General features: G+C 35.3%; 4 protein-coding genes across 4 annotated transcripts; all 4 read left to right on the top strand.

Moving 5' to 3' along the window:
- Window positions 1-1,322: 1,322 nt before the first annotated feature.
- LOC123720933 lies at window positions 1,323-4,993 on the top strand. Its single transcript, XM_045682053.1, has 7 exons — window positions 1,323-1,589; window positions 2,057-2,221; window positions 2,412-2,579; window positions 2,795-2,971; window positions 3,445-3,684; window positions 4,596-4,717; window positions 4,898-4,993. The coding sequence occupies exons 1-7, from the start codon at window positions 1,556-1,558 to the stop codon at window positions 4,991-4,993; spliced, it is 1,002 nt and encodes a 333-aa protein (XP_045538009.1). The 5' UTR covers window positions 1,323-1,555.
- Window positions 4,878-7,507, top strand: LOC106710299 (solute carrier organic anion transporter family member 74D). Its single transcript, XM_045682232.1, has 6 exons — window positions 4,878-4,984; window positions 5,366-5,556; window positions 5,885-5,998; window positions 6,266-6,390; window positions 6,474-6,614; window positions 7,147-7,507. The coding sequence occupies exons 2-6, from the start codon at window positions 5,396-5,398 to the stop codon at window positions 7,341-7,343; spliced, it is 738 nt and encodes a 245-aa protein (XP_045538188.1). The 5' UTR covers window positions 4,878-4,984; window positions 5,366-5,395; the 3' UTR covers window positions 7,344-7,507.
- A 1,807-nt stretch (window positions 7,508-9,314) lies between these two features.
- Window positions 9,315-15,685, top strand: LOC106710411 (solute carrier organic anion transporter family member 1B1-like). Its single transcript, XM_045682054.1, has 12 exons — window positions 9,315-9,440; window positions 10,228-10,392; window positions 10,585-10,752; window positions 10,966-11,142; window positions 11,615-11,866; window positions 12,332-12,453; window positions 13,063-13,149; window positions 13,577-13,773; window positions 14,057-14,170; window positions 14,223-14,365; window positions 14,772-14,912; window positions 15,193-15,685. The coding sequence occupies exons 1-12, from the start codon at window positions 9,407-9,409 to the stop codon at window positions 15,396-15,398; spliced, it is 1,806 nt and encodes a 601-aa protein (XP_045538010.1). The 5' UTR covers window positions 9,315-9,406; the 3' UTR covers window positions 15,399-15,685.
- A 1,365-nt stretch (window positions 15,686-17,050) lies between these two features.
- LOC106715094 (solute carrier organic anion transporter family member 1C1-like) lies at window positions 17,051-22,119 on the top strand. The gene is made up of 11 exons (XM_045682055.1): window positions 17,051-17,128; window positions 17,539-17,703; window positions 17,987-18,157; window positions 18,446-18,631; window positions 19,032-19,220; window positions 19,554-19,771; window positions 19,973-20,169; window positions 20,628-20,741; window positions 20,909-21,030; window positions 21,616-21,756; window positions 21,944-22,119. The coding sequence occupies exons 1-11, from the start codon at window positions 17,104-17,106 to the stop codon at window positions 22,117-22,119; spliced, it is 1,704 nt and encodes a 567-aa protein (XP_045538011.1). The 5' UTR covers window positions 17,051-17,103.
- Window positions 22,120-22,380: the final 261 nt, after the last annotated feature.

The raw sequence follows: 22,380 nt of genomic DNA on the forward strand, positions 1-22,380 counted from the left end.
AAGAACGTTTAGATTCGGAACATAGTAAAAAAAAAGTGAAAAAAATATTGTTCGTAATAGCTGTGTCAAAATCCGTAAGCCCTGTCTATCTCCTTAAATTACATTACACTACGCTCGTTTCTACAATTATAATATGCTGCGTATGACCAATATTTTCGTGTATAAAGCGTACTTTTTAGCCGACTTCAAAAAGAAGCAAGTTATCAATTCGACTGTATTTTTTTTATGTGTGTTACCGCGAATCTCCGCCCCTGGTGGTCCGATTTTGAAAAAAATATTTTAATCGAAAGGAAGTGCTTGCAGATGGGTCCCAATTTTTTTTGTTTTTTTTTTTTTTTAAATAAGTAGAAGACTAGTAGATTTTATTTATGAAGTACGTTTGAATATAGTCATCAGCAATCTGACTCAACTTTTTTTAGGTTATCTAATCAACGATAACATACTATAAATGATTCATAGTAAAACAACTTTTTACTATATAATAATATGTTCTGTCCTAGCAAGGTCACCTGGTACAAAAACTCAAAATTTTAGTTATCTTGTTTTTTTTTATGGTTATATTTACTTACAAAGACATTATAGTACACGATTGTGTATTTTAGCATTTTCTTTGTTAATCCTTTCGTAATATCTTGTAAAGGTTTCTAGTTAATTCTTATCAAGTGATATCTATATATATAAAAGAAAGTTGTGTTAGTTACACTATTTATAACTCAAGAACGGCTGAATCGATTTGACTGAAAATTGGTGGGCAGGTAGCTTAGAACCAGGAAACGGACATAGGATAATTTTTACCCCGTTTTCTATTTTTTATTCCGCGCGGACGGAGTCGCGGGTAAAAGCTAGTTTCTGTATAATTTGAAAACAGCACGGTAGACAATATTTCGTTTATTAACGTTGTTAAATTAATTTATATTAAATCTATGTACATATTATCACATTATATTCTTGAACTCTATTCGCGACTACATTTCGTTGGTAACTCCCGCGCTATTCCCTTATTATTTTTCACCTATCTTTTTCTAATACAAAATAGGCAAAGGTCTTGGTTGTCAGTATGCCACCTCTTTGGTGGAATGTTTAATTCTGCACTCAACAATTTCCTTTATTCTTTTTGTCAAATTAGGTAATATTTGTTTTTAAAGTACATTGTGCAGGTAATCTTTCATTTAAATACTATTCCACACAGAAGAGCGGGACTTCCAATCACAAGTACATATCGGATACATAAATGGAAGTCTTGACACAAGTTTAACTTTATACAATGTATTGTTAAATAAATAAATAATTTTCCTTTGCAATCTTGAAAAAATATAGAAATTATAATTAGTCGTAGCACCTTGTTGTAAAATAGTATTGTTTTTGGCGCGTGTGTTTTGTATGTATGGGTATTCGACTGTTTTTTTTTAGTAATTATATGTATTACGATAATAAGAAGTGTTTATTATCTGTTACAGATTAAAAAATTGGCAGCATCTCAATTAGGTTACAAGTAAAAAGACTATTATCTGAAGGCACGTCTAAGTAATATTAATTTCGTCTAAAACTAAATATAATGTCTACATCAAGGATACCTGATTTTAATACGGGTATTTTTTTTTTTTTCAATTTTCAAAAGTACTTACAACACGTATAAGCAAGCAGTAATTTATAAAACGCACTAATTAGAAATGAATTGCTCTCTTTTACTCCGACTATATTATATCTTTCATCTCTCTCGAGTAACGAAATGAGATGACATCACGCGACTTAGCCGTGAAATCCAATTAGTATTGCATTTGTCTTTGTTTTTTTTACAATATGTTTTTATACAAGTGTTTTGACAGTGGAAACCCATAGGATGAGTTTCATTCTTCTATTATACTACTGCCTTAATACCAAGCATCTTTTTACAGTCAAGGCAAAGGACGTAATCTGTAAACGGCTTTAAAAGAGCAAGAAAATCTTTAACCACTTTCTTTATTAAATAAATTTAAAACAAATCAATTGAAAACTCTTTAATTATAACTATTGTACCTAATACTTAACTAACTACGATTTCATTATCTTTTAACAGTGAAGACAAAGGTCAAAGGATGTCTTTTCAGCAGTACTTTTGTCGCGGAAAGCTTTCGCGGGATAATGATGGGCATTATTATAACGGTGACACTGGGTGAAGTAATTGCCTACAGACTCCTCAAACAGAATATTAAAGCTGGAGACATGCCTCATTATGTAACAGGTAATTATGAATTAAAGTTGATCGATAACATTTCAATAGCGCCTGACTTTGGTAGAGGCAGTAGCATCATTGAATGGGTTGGCTTGACCGGTGAAATTTCACAACCTGACAGAAGCAGGAATGAAGAAGTTATTCGCATTTCGTCAGTCGACATATCGGACGTTTAATACATTAAAGATGTGTATTTCAGATTTATTGATACTTCTCCTGGCGTTGTTGGAGGCGCTAGTGTCGCCATTTATAGGTTGGTTGGGCAGCAGTCGGCGGCGTGGGATGCTCATGGTGGCTTGTCTCGTCTCCGGCGCCAGTGCTTTGTTGTGGTTCGCATTACCCACTGTCACGGTCCCTGAAAGTATTGGTGTGTATTCAAACTAGAACATAAACTGGTTTTCATAAAATAGTTGGTGCTATTGTCGACTGAGCAATTACAAAGATGGCACTATAGTCTATGCGTTTAAATAAATATTTTGTGCAAAATTACTATTGCGTACATCTTAATTAATAATTAAGTTTTTTTTACTATGATGATAGCTGTGCTGCAATAATCAAGTTTTAGTTATTTATTCTTTTTAGGATTTTGCAACGGTAATAACACGATGCCAGAATTCAGGTCAACTTTCAACACACCGATCAGACTGTCCATTATCCTGTACACTTTTCTTGTTTTCGGAGTAACGAGGATCATAGTTTTTTGCCACGGTATCACTTACATGGACAATCGATCACCTTCCAGATTGAGCATGCATTATGGTAAGTGTTTATTTTTGAATATTAAATTTAGCTAAAATTGTTCAAATTGGTAGATAATATGAAAGAATTATAAGGTTAGCGAAATCTTAATTCTTAGTGTAATTATTATAATCTTACTAATATTATAAATGCGAACGTTTAGATGGATGGATGTTTGTTTGAAGATATCTCCGGAATGGCTGATGAAATTATTCATAGATGTAGAACATAGTCTGAAAGAACACAAACACTAATTATTAAGTTTTTTTTAAATTCTGCGCCTACGGAGTCGCGGGCAAAAGCTTATAATATACTACGAGTAAATACGAAAGTTTAGATGGATGGATGGATGAATGCTTGTTTGAAGATATCTCCGGAACGGCTCAACGGATCTTTTGACATTTGGCATAGATGTAGAACATAGTTTGGAAGAACAGATAGGCACTTTATTAAGTTGTTTAATGTTTAATGAAGTGTTATTATTTTCATTTTAGGTGTCCTTACAGCATTTCGTCTGCTGGGTCTTGAAATGGGTTACAACATTATGACAACTATTGTGGAAACAAATCTGACGATACAAATTTTTATGATTGCCATCGGCATTATGATCAACGCTCTTCAAATATACTTGAATACTTCGGAAACCACTGAGGAAATGGAACCGAAAACTATCGAGGATGATCTAAGTGAGACTTCGCCTTTCGTTCCTAAGGTCGTCAATTCGACGTCAAGTGGTAGGCAGAGTATGATTACTAAGCTATGGATGCTTGGGGTTTTTGCTACTGAATACCACGATTGTTATAATTATTTTGACGTCGGACAATCAAATCTTTTAAAACAAGGCGTCTTGATAATTCCGGTTTTTGGTAGTGTTTGTTTTTATTCATAACCATTAAGAAGTTCCTGATTTTTATGGTCTCCATCGTATTATTTATTTTTTTAATTATTTATTTTGAAAAAAGTTACACGTACACAGTTACACTTTCAATTATACCATGCCCCGTAAAACTGCTTACGCAGTTTGACTGCAGGTTACTTGCTTTATATAAACATAGCTATAAGTTAACTTAAATTTTTTTTCTAAATCTTTGAAGTAATTGATAAAGTTTTAGTAAAATTATTCAATATACGAAACATCGTTTTCTGATTTTCTGCATGGAATTGTGCAATTTTGGTCTGGATATAATTTGGAATTGTCAGGTCCAACTCCGAAGTTGCGCAATGAAATTACTTTAGTCACATATATTTTGAAAACTTCCTATTCTAACTTTACTTAAGTTCGGAATACAGAAAGTGCATAATCATTGAGTTTTTGTGTAGTCTGTCTGTTTTCTGCATGATTGCTTATTGTGTTGTCTGATGCGAGATGCGACTAGCAATGATCTAATAACTTACAAAATTAGACAAAATTAAAGTCAGTGTTCGTTGAAAGTTTGTAAGATTTTTGGTGATGTGGTAAATTGGTTTCAAAGTAACGATCACTTATTGGGACTTAGACAGTCTTAGACTGATTGTGAGGGACCATGAAAGGAGACTTATTGTAAGGCCAAAGAACACTTTGAGTCAATGCGACACTCTAGTTAACGACCGTATTTGAAGATTGTAATTGCAAGAGATAGGTAAATTGAAGCATTCCTTGAAACAGGTTTCGGTTCGAGTGTGTATCGCGTGTTCTCCAACACGTTGGTAACAACGCAGATGGTCTCCATGGGGCTGATAGCGGCTGCGCTGTGGGGCTTCGCTTACCATCAGACAGACTTCCTCAGGGTAAGACGCGTTGCTATCCCCTTACAGGGTGTTACATTTAAGTTCTTAACAATATAATTGTAAACATCAATATAAATGCTAACAATAAAGGAATGAATGAATGAATGATTTGATTTGATTCATTTATGCTCTACAAATGTTTCTCTTGTGATTTCTTATCTAATTATTGTTTTGTTGTAGGCCAAGTATTACATACATGTGGAGAGAAGTCATTCATTTAACTATGCGGAAATATTACGTTACCACTTTGTCATTTTGGCTGTTGTGGTGAGTTAATTTATATATAAAAAAAATACAATAATATGATACATTATTATGACATACTAGCTGTCGCCGGCGACTTCGTCTGCGCGGAATTAAAAAAAAAATTAATATGTAACCTATATGTTCTTCCAGACTATGTTTTAAGATTATTAAGATTCATTAAGCCTTTTTGGAGATACCTTCAAACAAACATCATTATCCATCCACACAATTTTTTATTTTTTTCTGTCATAAGAACTTTCTCCTAACAATAACAAACACAACAAAAAAAAAATGAAATCGGTCCAACAGTTCACGAGTGATGGCGTGACCAAGGGACATAGGGATTCATTTTTATTTATATAGATTTACCTGTTTATTTATATACTTATTGTTTGTTAACAGTACCAAGGTTTAACGTTCACTCCTCCGATAATGCCGAGTATCATCAGACTGGACTTGCTGACCAACGCTGCCAAAATGTGCTTTTTTTCCGTGATAGTGTATGTTATGTTAATGGTCGGCTGCGACACAGGCAGGGTTGCCGGCCTGCAGGGGAACAGCTACACACAGCCCCAGTGCAGTCAAACTTGCGGGTACAAATTCACTAAAACCAGCATACGTTGCAATATTAAAGTTACAAGAATGTCTAGGGCTTACTACTAGGGCTACTCTCATGTCGGTCACTGGGCTATTTATCAAATTTAGAAGAAATATAGGTTCTACTTCTTCTTCTCAGCCACGTAACGCCCACTGCTGGGTACAAGCCTCCCCCAAAGATCTTGCTGTACTATAAATGTATCAAATTAATATGTGATCTTCTAAATTACCCTCTCTACCCTCCACTTAACGTAACGGATGCGAATTACGACCAAATTATTCATAGACTGATGAGAAATTGCTAACGTTTGATATAATTGTCAGATGTGCGCCGCAGTGGCAGGAATTCGCGCCGCTGTGCGTGGCGGACCAAATGACGACGTATCTCTCTCCTTGCCACGCCGGCTGCTCCGGTATAGATGAGGTCGATGGCTTACAGTAAGTATTATCATTATTTACTTGCAAACATACACAATACAAAATAACTAGTCTTCTAATTGCTTAAAAAAAAATGGGACCCATCTGCAAGCACTTCCTTTCGATTAAAATATTTTTTATCAAAATCGGACCACCAGGGGCGGAGCATTGCGGTAACACACATAGAAAAAAATACAGTCGAATTGATAACCTCCTTCTTTTTGACCCCTTATAATATTAAAAAAACTTAAAAACGTTTCATTTAGTAATTATTTTTTTTGCTTGCAGAGTTTACGCGAACTGTACTTGTGCTTCATTCCGTCGCGCTACTATAGGCGCGTGCAGCGGCAACTCTTGCGAAGGAGTTTATCAAATGCACCAAATATTATACCCGTCGCTCATTATTTTCGCTGGTAAATTAAATTTGATAGAACCAAGAATCGTATTATTTTCCTAAGACATTTATTTTTATAACAAACTGTGTTTTTATTTCCAGTATTGTATTTCCAAGCGCAAGGTACTTTGCTTCTGCGCGTTGTGGAGCCACGAGACAAGTCGGTGCTGCTCGGGCTGGCCGGCGCATTCATAGCTCTCTTCACCTTTGTCTTCGGACATCTTATATTTATTGGAATAAGTAGTAAGTCATGGTAACATTAATGGAAGCCATATTTTATTCCTCTTTCCCTTTCCACCCTTTTCTTATAAGGAAAGGATAAGAAGGGGAAGTGGATTTGACAAAGTAGGGGACGCTTGAGAAAGTGAAATATTATTTTTCTGTGCGTCCTCCCCTCTCTGTCTAAAAAAGGTTTCTTCAATAAAGATTCTACTTCTTTAAGGAATCGTATCTGCAGCCTTTTGTGTTGTGAATGTTCTTGAACGAAGATCTCGTCACTAGTCTTACATTCATTCATTCATTTGTCACTCACTAATTCGTTCATTCGATTATTGATTAATTCACACGTTTCTTGAACGAAGATCTGGTCACTATCATACATTCATTCATTCATTTGTCACTCACTAATTTATTCATTCAATTATTGATTAATTCACACTTTTCTTGAACGAAGATCTCGTCACTAATCATACATTCATTAATTAATTCGTCACTCACTAATTCATTCATTCAATTGTTGATTAATTCACACGTTTTTTAAACTGTATTTTGACAGGTATGAACTGTATCTGGTGGTCAGGTGGTAGATGTCATCTGCACAGCAAACAGCATCCTTACTCGATGGTTATTGCCAGCGGTAGTATGGTGATCATCGCCTTCATCATCACCGTTACTACCATCGTCTGGATCAAGTTGTCGGAGCGGCGAAAGAAGACTATAGAAGTAGAGTTAGTTGGGCAATCACAAACTTAGATAGGAATTAAAAGACTTCTTAGATTTAATATGTTTTTAAATCATGGCCCAGTGTTGAGATTGATTAGTAATTTTACGAATTACATTTTTTAATCCATTTTTTTTTATTGTTATTTGTATACTAGTTGAAATTTTGCCTGTTAGTTGAGACTTCGTGATAATATATTGGTTGAATGTAATAATTGTTGAAAGACTTATGTACCTTATTATATTAAAAACGGGTTATTTATTTCTAATAATAAGACATTATTAATTGTAAAATAATATAAATAGTTTGTTATTTATTAAATTTAAATTTTGTATATTATAATTTTAAGATAAATATAAATTTATTTTAATATTGGTTTTTCTTTTTTTTATATTTTAACTGAATTAAAAACAAATCTGATCAGTTTAAAATAATTTCAATGTTTACTGCAAAAGTAAAAATTTAAATAATTTTTATTTCGACATAACTTTACAATTAACAAATCGATGGGTCCTGTAATGTTTTAAGGGCCAAAGTAACAAATTGATGATTTTTACTTCTTTTATGTTAAAAGCTACGTCTTAGTCTAGTTAACAACATACACTAAACAAAATACACATTTACAGGTGTGTGTTTTGCAAAAGTAAAATGCCGTATGCGGCATCTTTTCCTATATGGTTGAAACTTTGGGAGTCTCTCCTATAAAGTTGTCAAATTGTACATATTCCCTTATTTGTAGGAGCCATCGAAATAATAATACATATTGTTGATAAAAAGCAAACATAAAGTGGGCAGGCCGAGGTTATGGTTAATTTGTCGTGGTCTTGACACATTTGTTAGTTTTTAGCCGACTTCATAAAGAAGGAGGTTATCAATTCGACTGTATTTTTTTTTATGAATCTCCGCCCCTGGTGGTCCGATTTTGATAAAAATTATTTTAATCGAAAAGAAATGCTTGCAGATGGGTCCCAATTTTTTTTTAAATAACTAGAAGACTAGTAGATTTTGAATATAGCTTCAAAATTTGTTGCGAAAATTAGGGGTATTTTTGCTTTCAGCGCTTACGTAGACTAAACTATACATACATAAAAATGATGTATGGAAGAATTGTAGCTCTTTTAATGTGCTAAATAAAAGTCCGGGATAGCATATATCTATCTTTTATAGTTTTCTCACAATAACCACTTTTTTCTATAGAAACATCATTTATGTTTGGAACATTCCTAAATTACGTCATCAAATATCACTATTTGAAATGAATGACTTATAGTAAAATATCAATGTTCTTAGTTAAAGCCACTTGTTTATAAAACTTTTATATTTATCTCATTTGACAGTGTAATTCAACTGCTGTTTTTAAACATGTTTTGTGTCTGTATTTTTAAAGAGAATGAACGTGACGACAGTATTTTTTAAACAAGTGTTAACAGTGGAAACTCTCAGTTGATGTTTTTATCATTTTAACATATCAACATCCGTCAAAATAGGAGATTAAGTTAGACAGTTGTTGATATCTAAAGAGTATATCGGTAGGCAAAATCTAACCAATTTTCAACAACTTTTTCCTTTTCATTCATACTTATGTTTTTATGTAAGGTGAACTGGTTCTAATAATTACGAAGTCAACAACTCGTGTTAACGTGTTTACAAATAGAAGACCAGAGGTAAGCGTAAAAAAAGTTCTATAATATTTTCAAAGTTAACTTTCTTATAGTTATTTTTTTTTAGTTAATTTCAGTCACCACCTGACTTGAAACTCAAATTATTTGTATATCAAGGTTCACTTTTGACGCTTTGTCATTCTAGTTAGTTTATTTTAGCTTTATTTAGTTGATGCTGCGTTAAATAATATAAAATTTTTCGTGTCTTTTTATGTTATAAAACCTTTTCTCCCGAGATTCAAACCTTAAAAAAATTTACTCTATAGGAACGCCATTAAGTCTGAAATTAAATCACATTTACAATATAATTTTGTGTTTATATTTGTAGCAGATAGAATTTAAAGGAAACTTATAATTTTGATGAAAAAAGGTGTAGAAAATGATGATTTTCTGAAGATCAAAAAGTTATATTGATTTCGTCAAAAGAAAACACAATGTCGTCAACAGGGATATCTAAATATAATACAGGTATTTTTTTATTTTTATACGCCTTTTGCATTTAAATATTACAGATAAATGTTCACCAAACAATTTGAGATTCAAAGCTTAAACACCAAGGGCGCAAAATTAGAAAATTACCTGAGACCGAATTGTACATCATAAAATTACCTATAAATAATATCTTTGCATACTTTTTTCTAAGATTCTTACTAGAATTTTGCGAAGATGAATGGATTACAATGTCTGTAAATAGTAACACGTATTATCGTTACGGGACGCAGATAGCGTTTATATTTCTTACGTAAGAAGAACATACTAAGATATGACCCTGCTCATATACATACTACGTTTCTTCCTCCTTTTTTTTTCTTTTTTTTTTCGTTATCAAGGTTAAGACGTTACACTTGTTTTATTTTCTTTTTTCACGTTCAATTCTTTTCAAATGTCAAATCCACGAACAATCCATCCATCCATTCAGCCTCGTAAGACCCACTGCTGGGCATAGGCCTCCCCCAAAGATCGCCACAATGATCGGTCATGTGCAACCCGCAACCTTGACCAGATCATCGGTCCATCTTGCGGTAGGCCTGTCCACGCTGCGTCGACCTGTACGTGGCCACTATTCCAGTAGTTTGCGGCCCCATCGGCCCTCCGCTGCACGAACATTGGCTTATACGTAATCTGTAAACAGCTTTAAGTGTCTTACCCAAAGTAATCCACAAGAAAATCTTTAACCACTTTCAATTTACAACTCTTTAATTATAACTATTGTAGCAAATACTTAACTAACAACGATTTCATTATCTCTTTACAGTGAAGACAAAGGTTAAGGGATGTCTTTTCAGCAGTACTTTTATCCCGGAAAGCTTTCGCGGGACAATGATCGGCATTATTATAACTGTGACAATGGGTGAAGTAGTTGCCTACAGACTACTCAAACAGAACATTAAAGCTGGCGATCTGCCTCATTATCTACCTGGTATGTTACATACTTATATAAAAGGAAAACTCCAAAAAGCAAGTCAAGGTTGTATGTTGCAAGATTGTTGACGAAATTATGAAACTCTTTGGAATTGAGGATAAAAGACGTTATTAAAATATGTCACTTATGTAAAAAGCAGCCACAATTTTTAATAATACTTCTATCCAAACAAGATTTTATTCATTCTAGATTTTTTGATACTTCTGCTGGCGTTGCTGGAGGCGCTGTTGTCGCCATTTATCGGCTGGTTGGGCAGTAGCCGGCGGCGTGGCGTGGTGGTTACAATTTGTCTCGTCTCCAGCGCTAGTGCTCTGATGTTGTTTGCTCTGCCTAAAGTAGCTCTGCCTGAAAGTGTTGGTACGTTTACAGATTTATCTTAATAAAAGAAATGTGTAAACACACTTGATATTGCAAAATAACAATAAGGATAATTAATTTACTTACTCAATAATAGATGGCGCTTTTTAACTAAGATTTGTTTATGGGTGGCGCTGAAATCGACACTATCTTGTACATTTTGTAAAACAAATGAATTTATAGCAATTTAAAAGTTTATTTAAATCATTTCAGGATATTGTAATGACAATAACACGACTCCAGAATTCGGACTAACTCCCAGTACTCCGTTCAGATTGTCCCTCATTCTCTACACATTTATAGTTTTTGGTATTACAAGAGTTATTATAATTTGCCACGGTATTATTTACATGGACAATCGTGCACCTGCTAGATTAAGCATGCATTTTGGTAAGTGTCATAGTTTTGGGCAATATTTTACAGTTTCACTAGAGAAATAGGTATCGGAGGACTGCAAATTGTGAAAGCCACATAGACACAAGCCATGTGAACTGACACAATACGATAATGATGATTTAGTGTAGGGCGCGGTTGGGTGACCTTCCCTAGTGTTGGACAGAGTGGGGCGCCACAGTTCTGCGAATTACACAGTCTCACATAATTCCAAAAGCATGGTAAAAAGGGAGCGAAAACCGTTACTAATGATAGTTAAAGAAAAAAAGGAAAGCTTTCAAGTTTATTGGACGGATGTAAATACTCGATTGATTAATGTTGTCCAATATCTTGGGGCTCGGAATAGCGTACGAGTAAGACAATGTTAGGTTTAGAAGGCGTAAGGATGCGAGAAGAGGGTACTGCGCAGCGCCCAGATGACCTTCGGCCATTTTCAAAATTTTTTGTTTTACTTCTTTTGTCTTTTTAGGTGTTCTTTCAACTTATCGTCTCATGAGTCTCGTTGTCGCTTACAACGTTTTTACACCTACCGTGGAGACCAACTTGACTGTACAAATTTTACTGATTGCCGTCAGTATGGCGCTCAGTGGTCTCCAGATCTACGTGAGCACTCCAAAACCCAAAGAGGAGGAGGAAGAACCCAAAATCATCATGAATGATAAAAGTGAGACTTCGCCTTTCGTTCCTAAGGTCGTCAATACTACGTCAAGTTTAGGATTTGGTAAACACGTTATTTTATAGCACTAGATGATTGCACCAATGTCTATCTACAGGTTTTTCGAATTTTACATGAACTTTTGCCGACATTTTTACGGTGAAGGTAAAATATCGTGCTGCAACCTGCACATATCGACAAAGAAATTCAAAGATGTGTGTGCCACCAATACGCACTGGGTCAGAGTTGACGAAAACCTAGCCATCCTTACAATATGAGTAGGCTCAAGCTCCTCGGTAGGGACTGACCTCGTTTTTGGGCAGCGAAGAATGTAAGACATCCTGTATTACGCGCTTTAAAGCTCTATTTTGTGTTATCTCCCGATGTAAAATGAAACATGTAGAATATAAATCTAAAAATGGAAAATGTAATAATAAGTTTCATTGAATTTATTAAACTTTAAATGTTCAATATATAATTAGGTATAATGAAGTGATGATATTTCGCATCAAAACTACCCTATCGCTGCAGGTTTTGCTTCGAGTGTATATAGGGTGTTTTCCAACATGTTGGTAACGACGCAGATGGTCGCTATGGGGCTGATAGCGGCTGCAGTCTGGGGCTTTGCTTACTACCAGACTGACTATCTCAGGGTAAAGTTTTCATCTACTCGTGTTCAGTTCTATTCGTGTTCATCTACATGTTCAATAATACTTACTTAAAAAATATTACACACATATTATTTTCTGTATCAAAAAATTACAAATTTTCTAATTGAATTTTTGAATCATAGATTACTAAAATCAGTAAAATCTTTTACTGACTACCTCTAGCAATTATAATTCAATACAATAACTGTTGCCCGCAACTCCGCCCACGCGGAATTAAAAAAAAACTTAATAAGTAGCCTATGTGTTCTTTCGAAATATGTTTTAAATCTGTGCCAAATTTGATTAAAATCCGTTGAACCGTTCCGGAGATGACTTCAAACAAACATCCAGCTAACTTTCACATGTATATACGAGTATATAAAATAAAGTCGTGTTAGTTACACTATTTATAACTCAAGAACGGCTGAATCGATTTTACTGAAAATTGGTGGGCAGGTAGCTTAGAACCAGGAAACGGACATAGGATAATTTTTACCCCGTTTTCTGTTTTTTTATTCCGCGCGGACGGAGTCGCGGGTAACAGCTAGTTTAAAATATTAGTAAGATTAAAATTTCAATAAGTTATCTTTTTTAAATTAATATTAATTACAGGCAAAATTCTATTTACATTTGGATAGAAATGGTGCATTCAATAATGCTGAAATGTTACGATACCACGCTGTGGTACTCGCGGTAGCGGTGAGTCATTTCCTTAATTTATTTTTTATCAAATTATTAGATAGTGTAAGTAATAGATAGATAGATAGATAATGTAATTGTGATTTTAGTTAATAGTGATATTATCTATAAGTAGTCACTGAAGAGACTGGATGACTCTAGGCATTAACAGAACTGATTCGAAAAAGATGGAGGACGCCTTCACCCAAATTGGGATCCATATCTAAATGCATGAATTCAACATTACTGATGTACATTTAAGCGAAACACTAATAATACTAATAAAATACTGCTCTTGTAAATAGTTTAATTAAGATATGGATATAAAAAAGGCTTTATTATTATTTTTAAAAGTGGTCAACAGCGGCAGCTTCAAGCAATCATTTCATATCTTACAGCTTCAAATGCCGCTGTCCTATGCCCCTAAAATTCTACTTGTTGTTTCTAGTATAAGGGCTTGAGGTTTACGCCACCATTGATGCCGAGTGTCATCAGGCTCGACGTTCTAAAGCATACAGCTACAATGTATTTATTCTCCATCATCGCATACGTTGCGTTAACGCTTGCGACCAACTGCAACACCGGCAGCTTGGCTGGACTCCAGGGTAACCACTACATGCAACCACAGTGCAGTCAGACTTGCGGGTACGACCACTACGTCATAGGTGTCTATACCACCAGTAGTCTTTTGCTTACTCTGCGCCAAGTGAAACAGACCTTCTTCGCTAGACCACAACACATTGGGACATCGACCAGCGCAGAGATTCTCGGGTTCTTTACTCGTGTAATTTTCAATAAACACTCTGCTGCTGCATTTCCTCTTCAACTGAATCATGAACTTTTTCCTGACTTGCACTTCCACCGGATTATCTGGATCATTAAGTAAATCACTGATTTAGTGGAAACAAAACTACTAAATTCATTACAGATGTGCTCCGCAGTGGCAGGAGTTTGCACCAGTGTGCGTGGCCGATCAGATGACGACTTATGTCTCACCTTGTCACGCTGGTTGCTCCGGCGTAGAAGAAGTGGACGGTTTGCAGTGAGTACCGTTCAATAGGTGAAATGGTCATAGTTAAACTACGTATATAATATGCTGTGTTACCTTACAGAGTATTCACCAACTGCACTTGTACAGCATCCCATCACGCAATCAAAGGGCCCTGCAGTACTGACTCCTGTACCGGAGCTTACCAGTTCCATCAAATGCTATTCGCAATGCTACTATCTTTTGCTGGTAAGTTAATATAATTTTTAGGTATTTATACCATAACACGTCAAAACTAGTATATATAAGAGGAAGTCTGAAAGTAGTGGTGTTAGAGAAATTTGGAAGCATGTAGTTAGCATGGTATGGGCATGATATAAGGAGGTAACAATTACATATGGCAAGGAGAACTTTCAATATTAATATGTTCGGGACATCGGTTGGAATAGACCTAGGTACCATAGACCTATGAGTGATGACTGACATGGTAATTAGATCGATATGAAAAACGAAAACTTGGTGTGCCGACCTCATAGATTTTGGTAAAAGAAGGAAATGTCAAAACTCGTCCACATTTTTGAATAGATATTTAAAAGGGTGACACTTTTTTGTAGTATCGCTTAGTACTTATAGTGGCTTGTATTTTTTATTCCAGCTTTGTCTTTCCAAGCGCAAGGCACTTTGCTTCTGCGCGTTGTGGAGCCGCGCGATAAATCAGTTTTGCTCGGGCTGGCCGGCGCCTTCATAGCTTTGTTCGCATTTGTCTTTGGACATCTTATATTTATTAGAATAAGCGGTATGTTGGTAACACAGTTGTTAATAAGATTTTTTTTCAAATTCCTAGAAAGTTTCAAAGCATTCACTTTGAAAGATTATTATATAAATCGTGCTGACATCAGCCAACTAAGGGTTTACATACACGAACTCCTTCTAGATGTTGATTTTTTATCGGCAAAAGCAAACTTCGTTCCGTGTATGGCCAATATCAACTCCCTATTCTCAAAAGGCGACCGCTTTAAACTGTCGATACCGACTATTTAAATCAGTTCACAAGTGGGTTCTTTTATCTTTTGCAGATACGAATTGTATCTTGTGGCAAGGTGGTAGATGTCATCTGCACAGCAAGCAGCATCCGTACGCGATGACCATCGCCAGCGGCAGCATGGTGGTCTTCGCCTTCATCATCACCGTTACTACCATCGTCTGCATCAAGCTGGCTGACCGGCGGCGCGCTAATACTGCTCAAGTCGAGCTCATCAGCGAATCACAAATAACGAGATAGTAATCAAAGACTCATTAAATGTACTTTCAGTTAGGTTGTTAAGTTACTGCATTCAGACTCATTACGTGGTCTCCCTCAGCGTATTTAATATAAAAACTACACCACCACTGCTCTTGAGACTCCCAAGGGAAGTGTTTCCGTCCATGTATGGCAGAGGGCTTTCAAGAGTAGAGTGAATAGGCACTTACAAAACTAACGCATACAATCTTTCGGTTATTGTTCAAGAGCTAGTTAATTCATAAAAAGCGTATGATTACTCGATTGACTTTTAATGCGTCAGATGATACTTTGCCTGACCATGGATTTACAATCAGTTATGGTCTACTTGAGCTCTCAAGTTCTTCTTTCCTCTCGATTCAATATTACGACTGGATTGACAGAATCAGAGTCAAGAAGTTTTTAATTATTAGTATTTTACCTGACAATATAGTGTTGCCACAGTTTTTATTATGAAAATTGTTATTCAGCACTGCAGTTGTAATATATGGACCTTATATTAATTATGGATAATTGTAACATTAAAATTGTTACTTACGTTATTGTTAGTTTGTAAATATTGAAAATTGTAATAAATTATTTAATGTTATTTATGATAAAAAATAATATTGTAAAAATAAATTAATTTAATATAATTAATTGATGTTTTTTATTTTATAATTTAAACATCGCACTTAATATTGATATCACTTCTAAGTATTTATTTACTGTAATAATACTGATTGAATATTTTCACAGAGGTATTAATGAAAAAAAATCTAGATTATCTAGAGTATTAGTGCCTAAATAAATAAGATTAAATAGAGATTTATAAAGAAAAAAAGTAGTACATTTTCACCTTTATTATGCCTAGCACAGATAAATATTATCTAAAGTATTGACGTTTCCCTAATAGGTAATAAAGCCGTTAATCTTTTGGGTTCTGTATAAAATATTATTATTATTATTCAGTTCACAATTATACGTCTATTATACTAGCTACTAGCTGTCGCTCGCGACTTAACGCTTATTTAAAAAAAAACTTAATTAGTAGCCTGTGTTCTTCCAGACTATGTTCTATATTCTGTGCCAAATTTCATCATCCGTTGAGCCGTTCTGGAGATACCTTCTAACAAACATTGATGCATCAAAACATTCGCATTTATAATATTAGTATGATAGTGGTATACCACTATCATACTAATATTAGCGGCGACAGCTAGGATATATATATATATATCCTAGCTGTCGCCCGCGACTCCGTCCGCGCGCAGTTAAAAAATGGGGGGGGTTATGAAAAATAGATGTTGGCCGATTCTCAGACCTACTGAATATGCTCACAAAATTTCATGAGAATCGGTCAAGCCGTTTCGGAGGAGTATGGCAACGAAAACTGTGACACGAGAATTTTATATATTAGATGAATTATAGGGAACCCTAAAAAACCTATCATGATGAACAGTGATAAGAATATATCGCTAAATATCTTCCAAACATATCGCTATGTGAGTCTTTGTAACAAACGCGTTGTTTTTGTATTTAAATGAAGTTTTATAATACTCTTTAATTACAACAGAATAAAAAACAATAGATAATAAAAAATAAGTTCAGTGTTACTACATTAACCTACTAAAAATAAAAATATAACCTTTTTACTTAATAAAAATTGGTTTTGAAAAATTACAAGACAACATTTTAATGAAAATATTGAATTTTGTAATTTTATAAAATGTCGCAGTGCGTTATTGTTACTGGTAAGTATATTGCAGTTTATTAACAAACAAATAAATAAAGTTATTGAAATCAAATTATATAAACAAAATAGTCCACATTAATGTTTCACATCATTAAAGGAATTTTAAATGTTAAATTATTATTTTTAATTTCAACTTAATATTACATTAATCGCAAAAACAGTGAGATATAAATTCACGAAGACGCTTTAAAACTCATTAATCCGTTTATTACTGTTTACCTTTTTGATAAATATTATAATCTGAAATGAAAATAGCATAGCTATGTTATTACGTGAATTGATAAAACATACAAATTAGGTAGTTAATGAAATTACTAAAGTTTTATCAGTTATTAATTTATCACTATTTAAAAAATAACCTTTAGACCATTGCCTGTTCGCTTGATTCTTAGCTCCAATATTTTGTAGCATACAAGAAGCTTATGCACTTTCTACGTACGTACATCTTGACTGTGCAGCGCTTCGACCTGTTCCTACAGGGGGCGTTACTGATCGTGGTATTGTTAGAGACCAACGTCTACCTGCTGCTGAGAAGAAACGCAGGCACTGGCTTCCTACGCTCAATTAATGAAGGTACGCTCAATTATCCTAAATTTTTTATTACAGAAGGTGAAAAACGAGTAAGCGGCCTTCTAAAACTATTAAATAAGTAACAAATGCCCATTGACATCTTAAACAAGTTAAAAGATTACCGTAGTGATGCATGTATTTAATGGACAGAGGAGATAATGTACAGGAAAAGGATATTTTCTCTTCCTATTCATCCCCTCGAAAGACGGAAATCAATCCGACAACCCCGAAATTTTTTCTCCGTACCTACTAGGCTATTGGCGTTTAAATTCTTTATTACTTTCAGATTGGGTCAAACTAGGATCAGCAGGCGCAGAATTCCTCTTGGGCGCGGCGCTGGGCTGGTGGGGGAGGTCCTGGAGAAATCTGGCGCTCTCTGGATGTCTGGGCATTACGGCTGCCTCGGGGCTGATCGTGCTTGCGTTCCCTTACGAGGAATCACATCCTTTAGCAGTGGGTAAGGGAATTTTTTTTGGAAATACTTTTACTCTGTCGCTTTCTAGTCATAATCGAAATAATCAAGTGGTAATTGTATCCTCGCGTTTCTTATGATGAGTGAAATACCGTATCTTCGTTCTTTTCCAATCAGTTCCTGATGCATACTTACTCTTCATAAACTACTGCTCTAATGAATATTAATGTTATACGATAACAATAAGTACAATTTAGATATTTGAAACTTTCAGATGATCTATAAAAAAGAAAGCTTTCCTACCATAAACTTATTTATTCAACCAACTTGCAGAGCTATGTGGAGGAGGTACAATTTCAGCGTACACATCGACAACAGGCGAGGATGCATACATATCGGCACGCACGACTTTCCTAGTGCTGACGGCGATTATGTGCGCACTGACTAAGATCAGTGTGTGGGCGCACGGTCTGACGTACCTTGATGATCATGAACCCCAAAACGGACCTTACTTCTATGGTATTTTAATCATGGTCGTTAAAAAATCCATCTTAGACCATAGAACATTTCAATTGCCAATTGAAATGTTCTATGGTTTCAAATTCTATGTGGTTCAAATTAATTTCCACTTTTCATTTGTCATCGCCGTCAAATTTTCCATGGTCTCCAGAGTCCAAATAAATCATTTTGGGAATCGCTGTTCTTGAAAACGTTGACGAAATATAAAAATCATTTTATTCACTTAATAAATACAAAAACACATTACTTTATTTACTACTACGTTCTACTAATTCATGTCAAGCAATGCCTTGATATAAATATAACATAAATTTTTTTCTTAATTTGAAAAGTTGGCAAAAACCCGTAAATATAACGTAAAATCATATGTTTAAAGTATAAAATATCTGATTTTTCCCAGGTATATTGATTTCCATACGTCTATCTCTGGGCCTGAACGGGCAGAGCTGGCTACAGCCGGGCGCGGTTGAAGAAGACTGGTGGCACGCACATCTCACTCTCTGCATGCTTACACTCATGTTCTCCGTACTCTTCACTCTCTTCCCCAAGAGAATGCCGCAGTTCAAGGAGATTGAGAATGATGATACTGGTAAGTCTTGACACAAAAGAAAGAAGCAAGCGTAGCTCTTACTCAAAGGCTACCAACGTATCTGCAGATCCTCTGATATTGCGATGATCGCTTCGTTGTTTCCGCTGCTTGTATGCCACCTTATCTTATAAAAGCAAGTTTTTCTAGATTAATATTGTAAAATGAATTCATACCTAAAAATTTAAACTGCTTCTGCTTGATGAAAAGTGAAACTTTCTAAACAAAACTGTATTATCAATTACTTTACTCTTTAACTAGTTTATTTATATAGTCCTTTTTCAATTTTCTTCAATACTAGACGAGACTAACTACTGCTTTAATCGATCTCTCCAGAATTCCTGTCGTCGCTCCGTCGCGTTGTCTGCAACCGCGCCTTGATGCTTCAGACGCTGGCGCTGTCCCTGCTATACGCCGGTCTATTCGGCTTCGTCAGTTACGATACAGAGTTCGTGCAAGCTCGTTACCACATCGAGAGCCTGCGCAACGACCCTCGCACCAGCCGCGCCATCAATGACATATTCAGATCTCTTGTTATCATCTTCTTTGTTACTGTTAGTTTCATTTTTTTTTTTTTTTGGGTATTGTGGTAAATCTTTAATATACATTCCGTATTTTGGGGGAAAGACCGGGTTTATGTGAGATTCTACTCACTGCTACTATGTTCTACGTAGTTAGCCTCAGATTTATTATTGAATAGTCATATTATATCTTCTATTGTAAGTTAAATTAATTAGCTATCATTAAATCTACAGGTATTTAGGTTCCGTTTCTCCAGTCGCCGCAGTGACGGCGTGAAGGCCACCACTGCATCGCGTGTGGGCGGCGTGGTTGCGGTGTTTGTGTCTGCATTCTTATGCGTAGTGGCAGCGATGAGCTGCGGCATAGAGGGAGGTGACATCGCTGGCATAAAGGATGTGTACACACAACCGGAATGCAGTGCGCATTGCGGGTGAGATGTTTTCAATACCAGGAAGACCGGCATTTTCTTTTCCTTAATAGAGCAACGTTGTTATTTCTACGCTAGGATGTGTATGATTAGATAATTTACGATCTTCATATGTTTTTTTATATAATATGGCAAAAAAGTAAGGTTGTTTGACAGACTAATGGAACAGACGGAAAAATTATATTACCTATAAAGGAGGGTCCTTTCCGCTGACGAGTTTACTTTCCCTTTTCTATTTCTTGCTAAAAGGATAGAGCCGGAATGTGGATATGAATTTTGTGACCGGCACACACACTCATGTAACGAAATGCGAACATACTTTCACTTCACGCCTGACTTATGTTGTTGTATGTGTATGTGTTGTTGACATTGTGAACACAATATAGTTTTGTATACTGTATATGTATAAAATACTCGAGATTGCGTTTTAACAATAACTATTTTTGTATATAATTTTACAGTTGTAACACTGCAAACTACGGCTTCAGTCCTGTGTGTGCTGTGGACACGCACACCACGTACTTCTCGCCGTGCGACGCGGGGTGCGAACAGTACGAAGATCTGAATGGATTTGTGTAAGGCAATACATATTTACATTTGTACACAGAAAACGTATCCATAATTAATGTAAAAACAAAAAAGTCAACAATCATTTCTTTTCTTCTCAAAGAAGCATGTCCGTGATTCAATATTATTTATAGAAAAATAATGATTTTTTTGTTCTCGATGATTTTGTTTGCAGATTGTTCGAGAATTGCACCTGCGGCTTAGAGCGAGCAATCCGCGGCAGCTGTAGCGTGGCGAGCTGTCAGTCCACTTACTCTTTCTATCTTCTCTTCTTCGCCCTCACGCTGGCAGCCGCTGGTAAGTAGAGAAAATTCTTCGCTACTTTTAATCACTAGCCGTGGGCTTCCAATGCTAAAATACGGAGATTTATTTAGTCCCAAAAACCCACAGATGGCACTTTATAAATGGTTTATTTTTTATTAATATTATCTGTGTATTTAAACGCCACTTCTAATAAATTCACGCGGGAAAAAAAAATTTCATTTCATAGATAATAAATAGTTAAAAATAAAATTAAAAATACACTATTAGAAAGAAATAAAAGCTTTTTACCAAATTAAAAAAAAAAGATAAATATTGAAAAAATCCTTAACACTACAAAAAACTAGAAAGGGTAAGTCGAGACGATATAAATTATCAAAACAAATTTATAACAAAAGTTTTATTTTATAACTAGCTTTTACCCGCAACTCCGTCCGCGCGGAATAAAAAATAGAAAACGGGGTAAAAATTATCCTATGTCCTTTTCCTGGTTCTAAGCTACCTGCCCACCAATTTTCAGCTAAATCGATTCAGCCGTTCTTGAGTTATAAATAGTGTAACTAACACGACTTTCTTTTATATATATAAGATTCAGTAAATAATCTTGATACATATTTGAAGGTGCATCTATAACAATGCAAGGGATGGTGTTACTGAGGTCTGTGCGACGTCGCGACAAGCCGCTGGCGCTCGGCGTCTCCTGTGCCATCATAGGCCTGCTGGCACATCTCCTAGGTCATCTCTTCTATATGCTGATAAGTTGTAAGAAATACTTCATCTTATTATCAAGGAAAATATAAAATATTTGCATTAATTTGATAGTGGTAGAGGCCACAATAACATCTTTTGCACGAATGGGCTTCCTCGTCCGGTGCAATATTTAAAATAATACGTTCGGAATTAAAAATCACAGATTTATAAGGAAATTATTTCTTTTTTTTTCTTTTAGATTTAACGTGCGCGTACACAGAAAACGGCGGGTGCATCTTCCACCATCCGACGATATGGTGGATGGCGGCAACTAGCGCCATCTTGTGCATATTGTCGGCAGTTGTCAGTCTTCTCACGAGCAGAATCCCGCCTATTCCAGGCGTCTTTTTGACAACGGATCAAAATGGAAGCTAATAAAATATTATTTATACATATATTTTGTTTTATTAAAGTCACAGACGAGTGAAATTAAAATTAGTCATAGGTAACTTAACTAAAATTGGTGACTTGCAGATCAACTCAACTGGCTCGCAGCTCGGCTCAACTTGTACTTGTATGGACTTATTTCATTTGTTTCTAATTGCGATTTGTGAATCACCAGGCAGCTCATATATAGTACATCGCCATGAGCTGTCAACTACCAATTTACTTGTGGAGCTATAGCTCAACGGTTCA

Source organism: Papilio machaon, chromosome 18 (genome assembly GCF_912999745.1).
Source record: "Papilio machaon chromosome 18, ilPapMach1.1, whole genome shotgun sequence".
NCBI classification, from domain to species: domain Eukaryota; kingdom Metazoa; phylum Arthropoda; class Insecta; order Lepidoptera; family Papilionidae; genus Papilio; species Papilio machaon.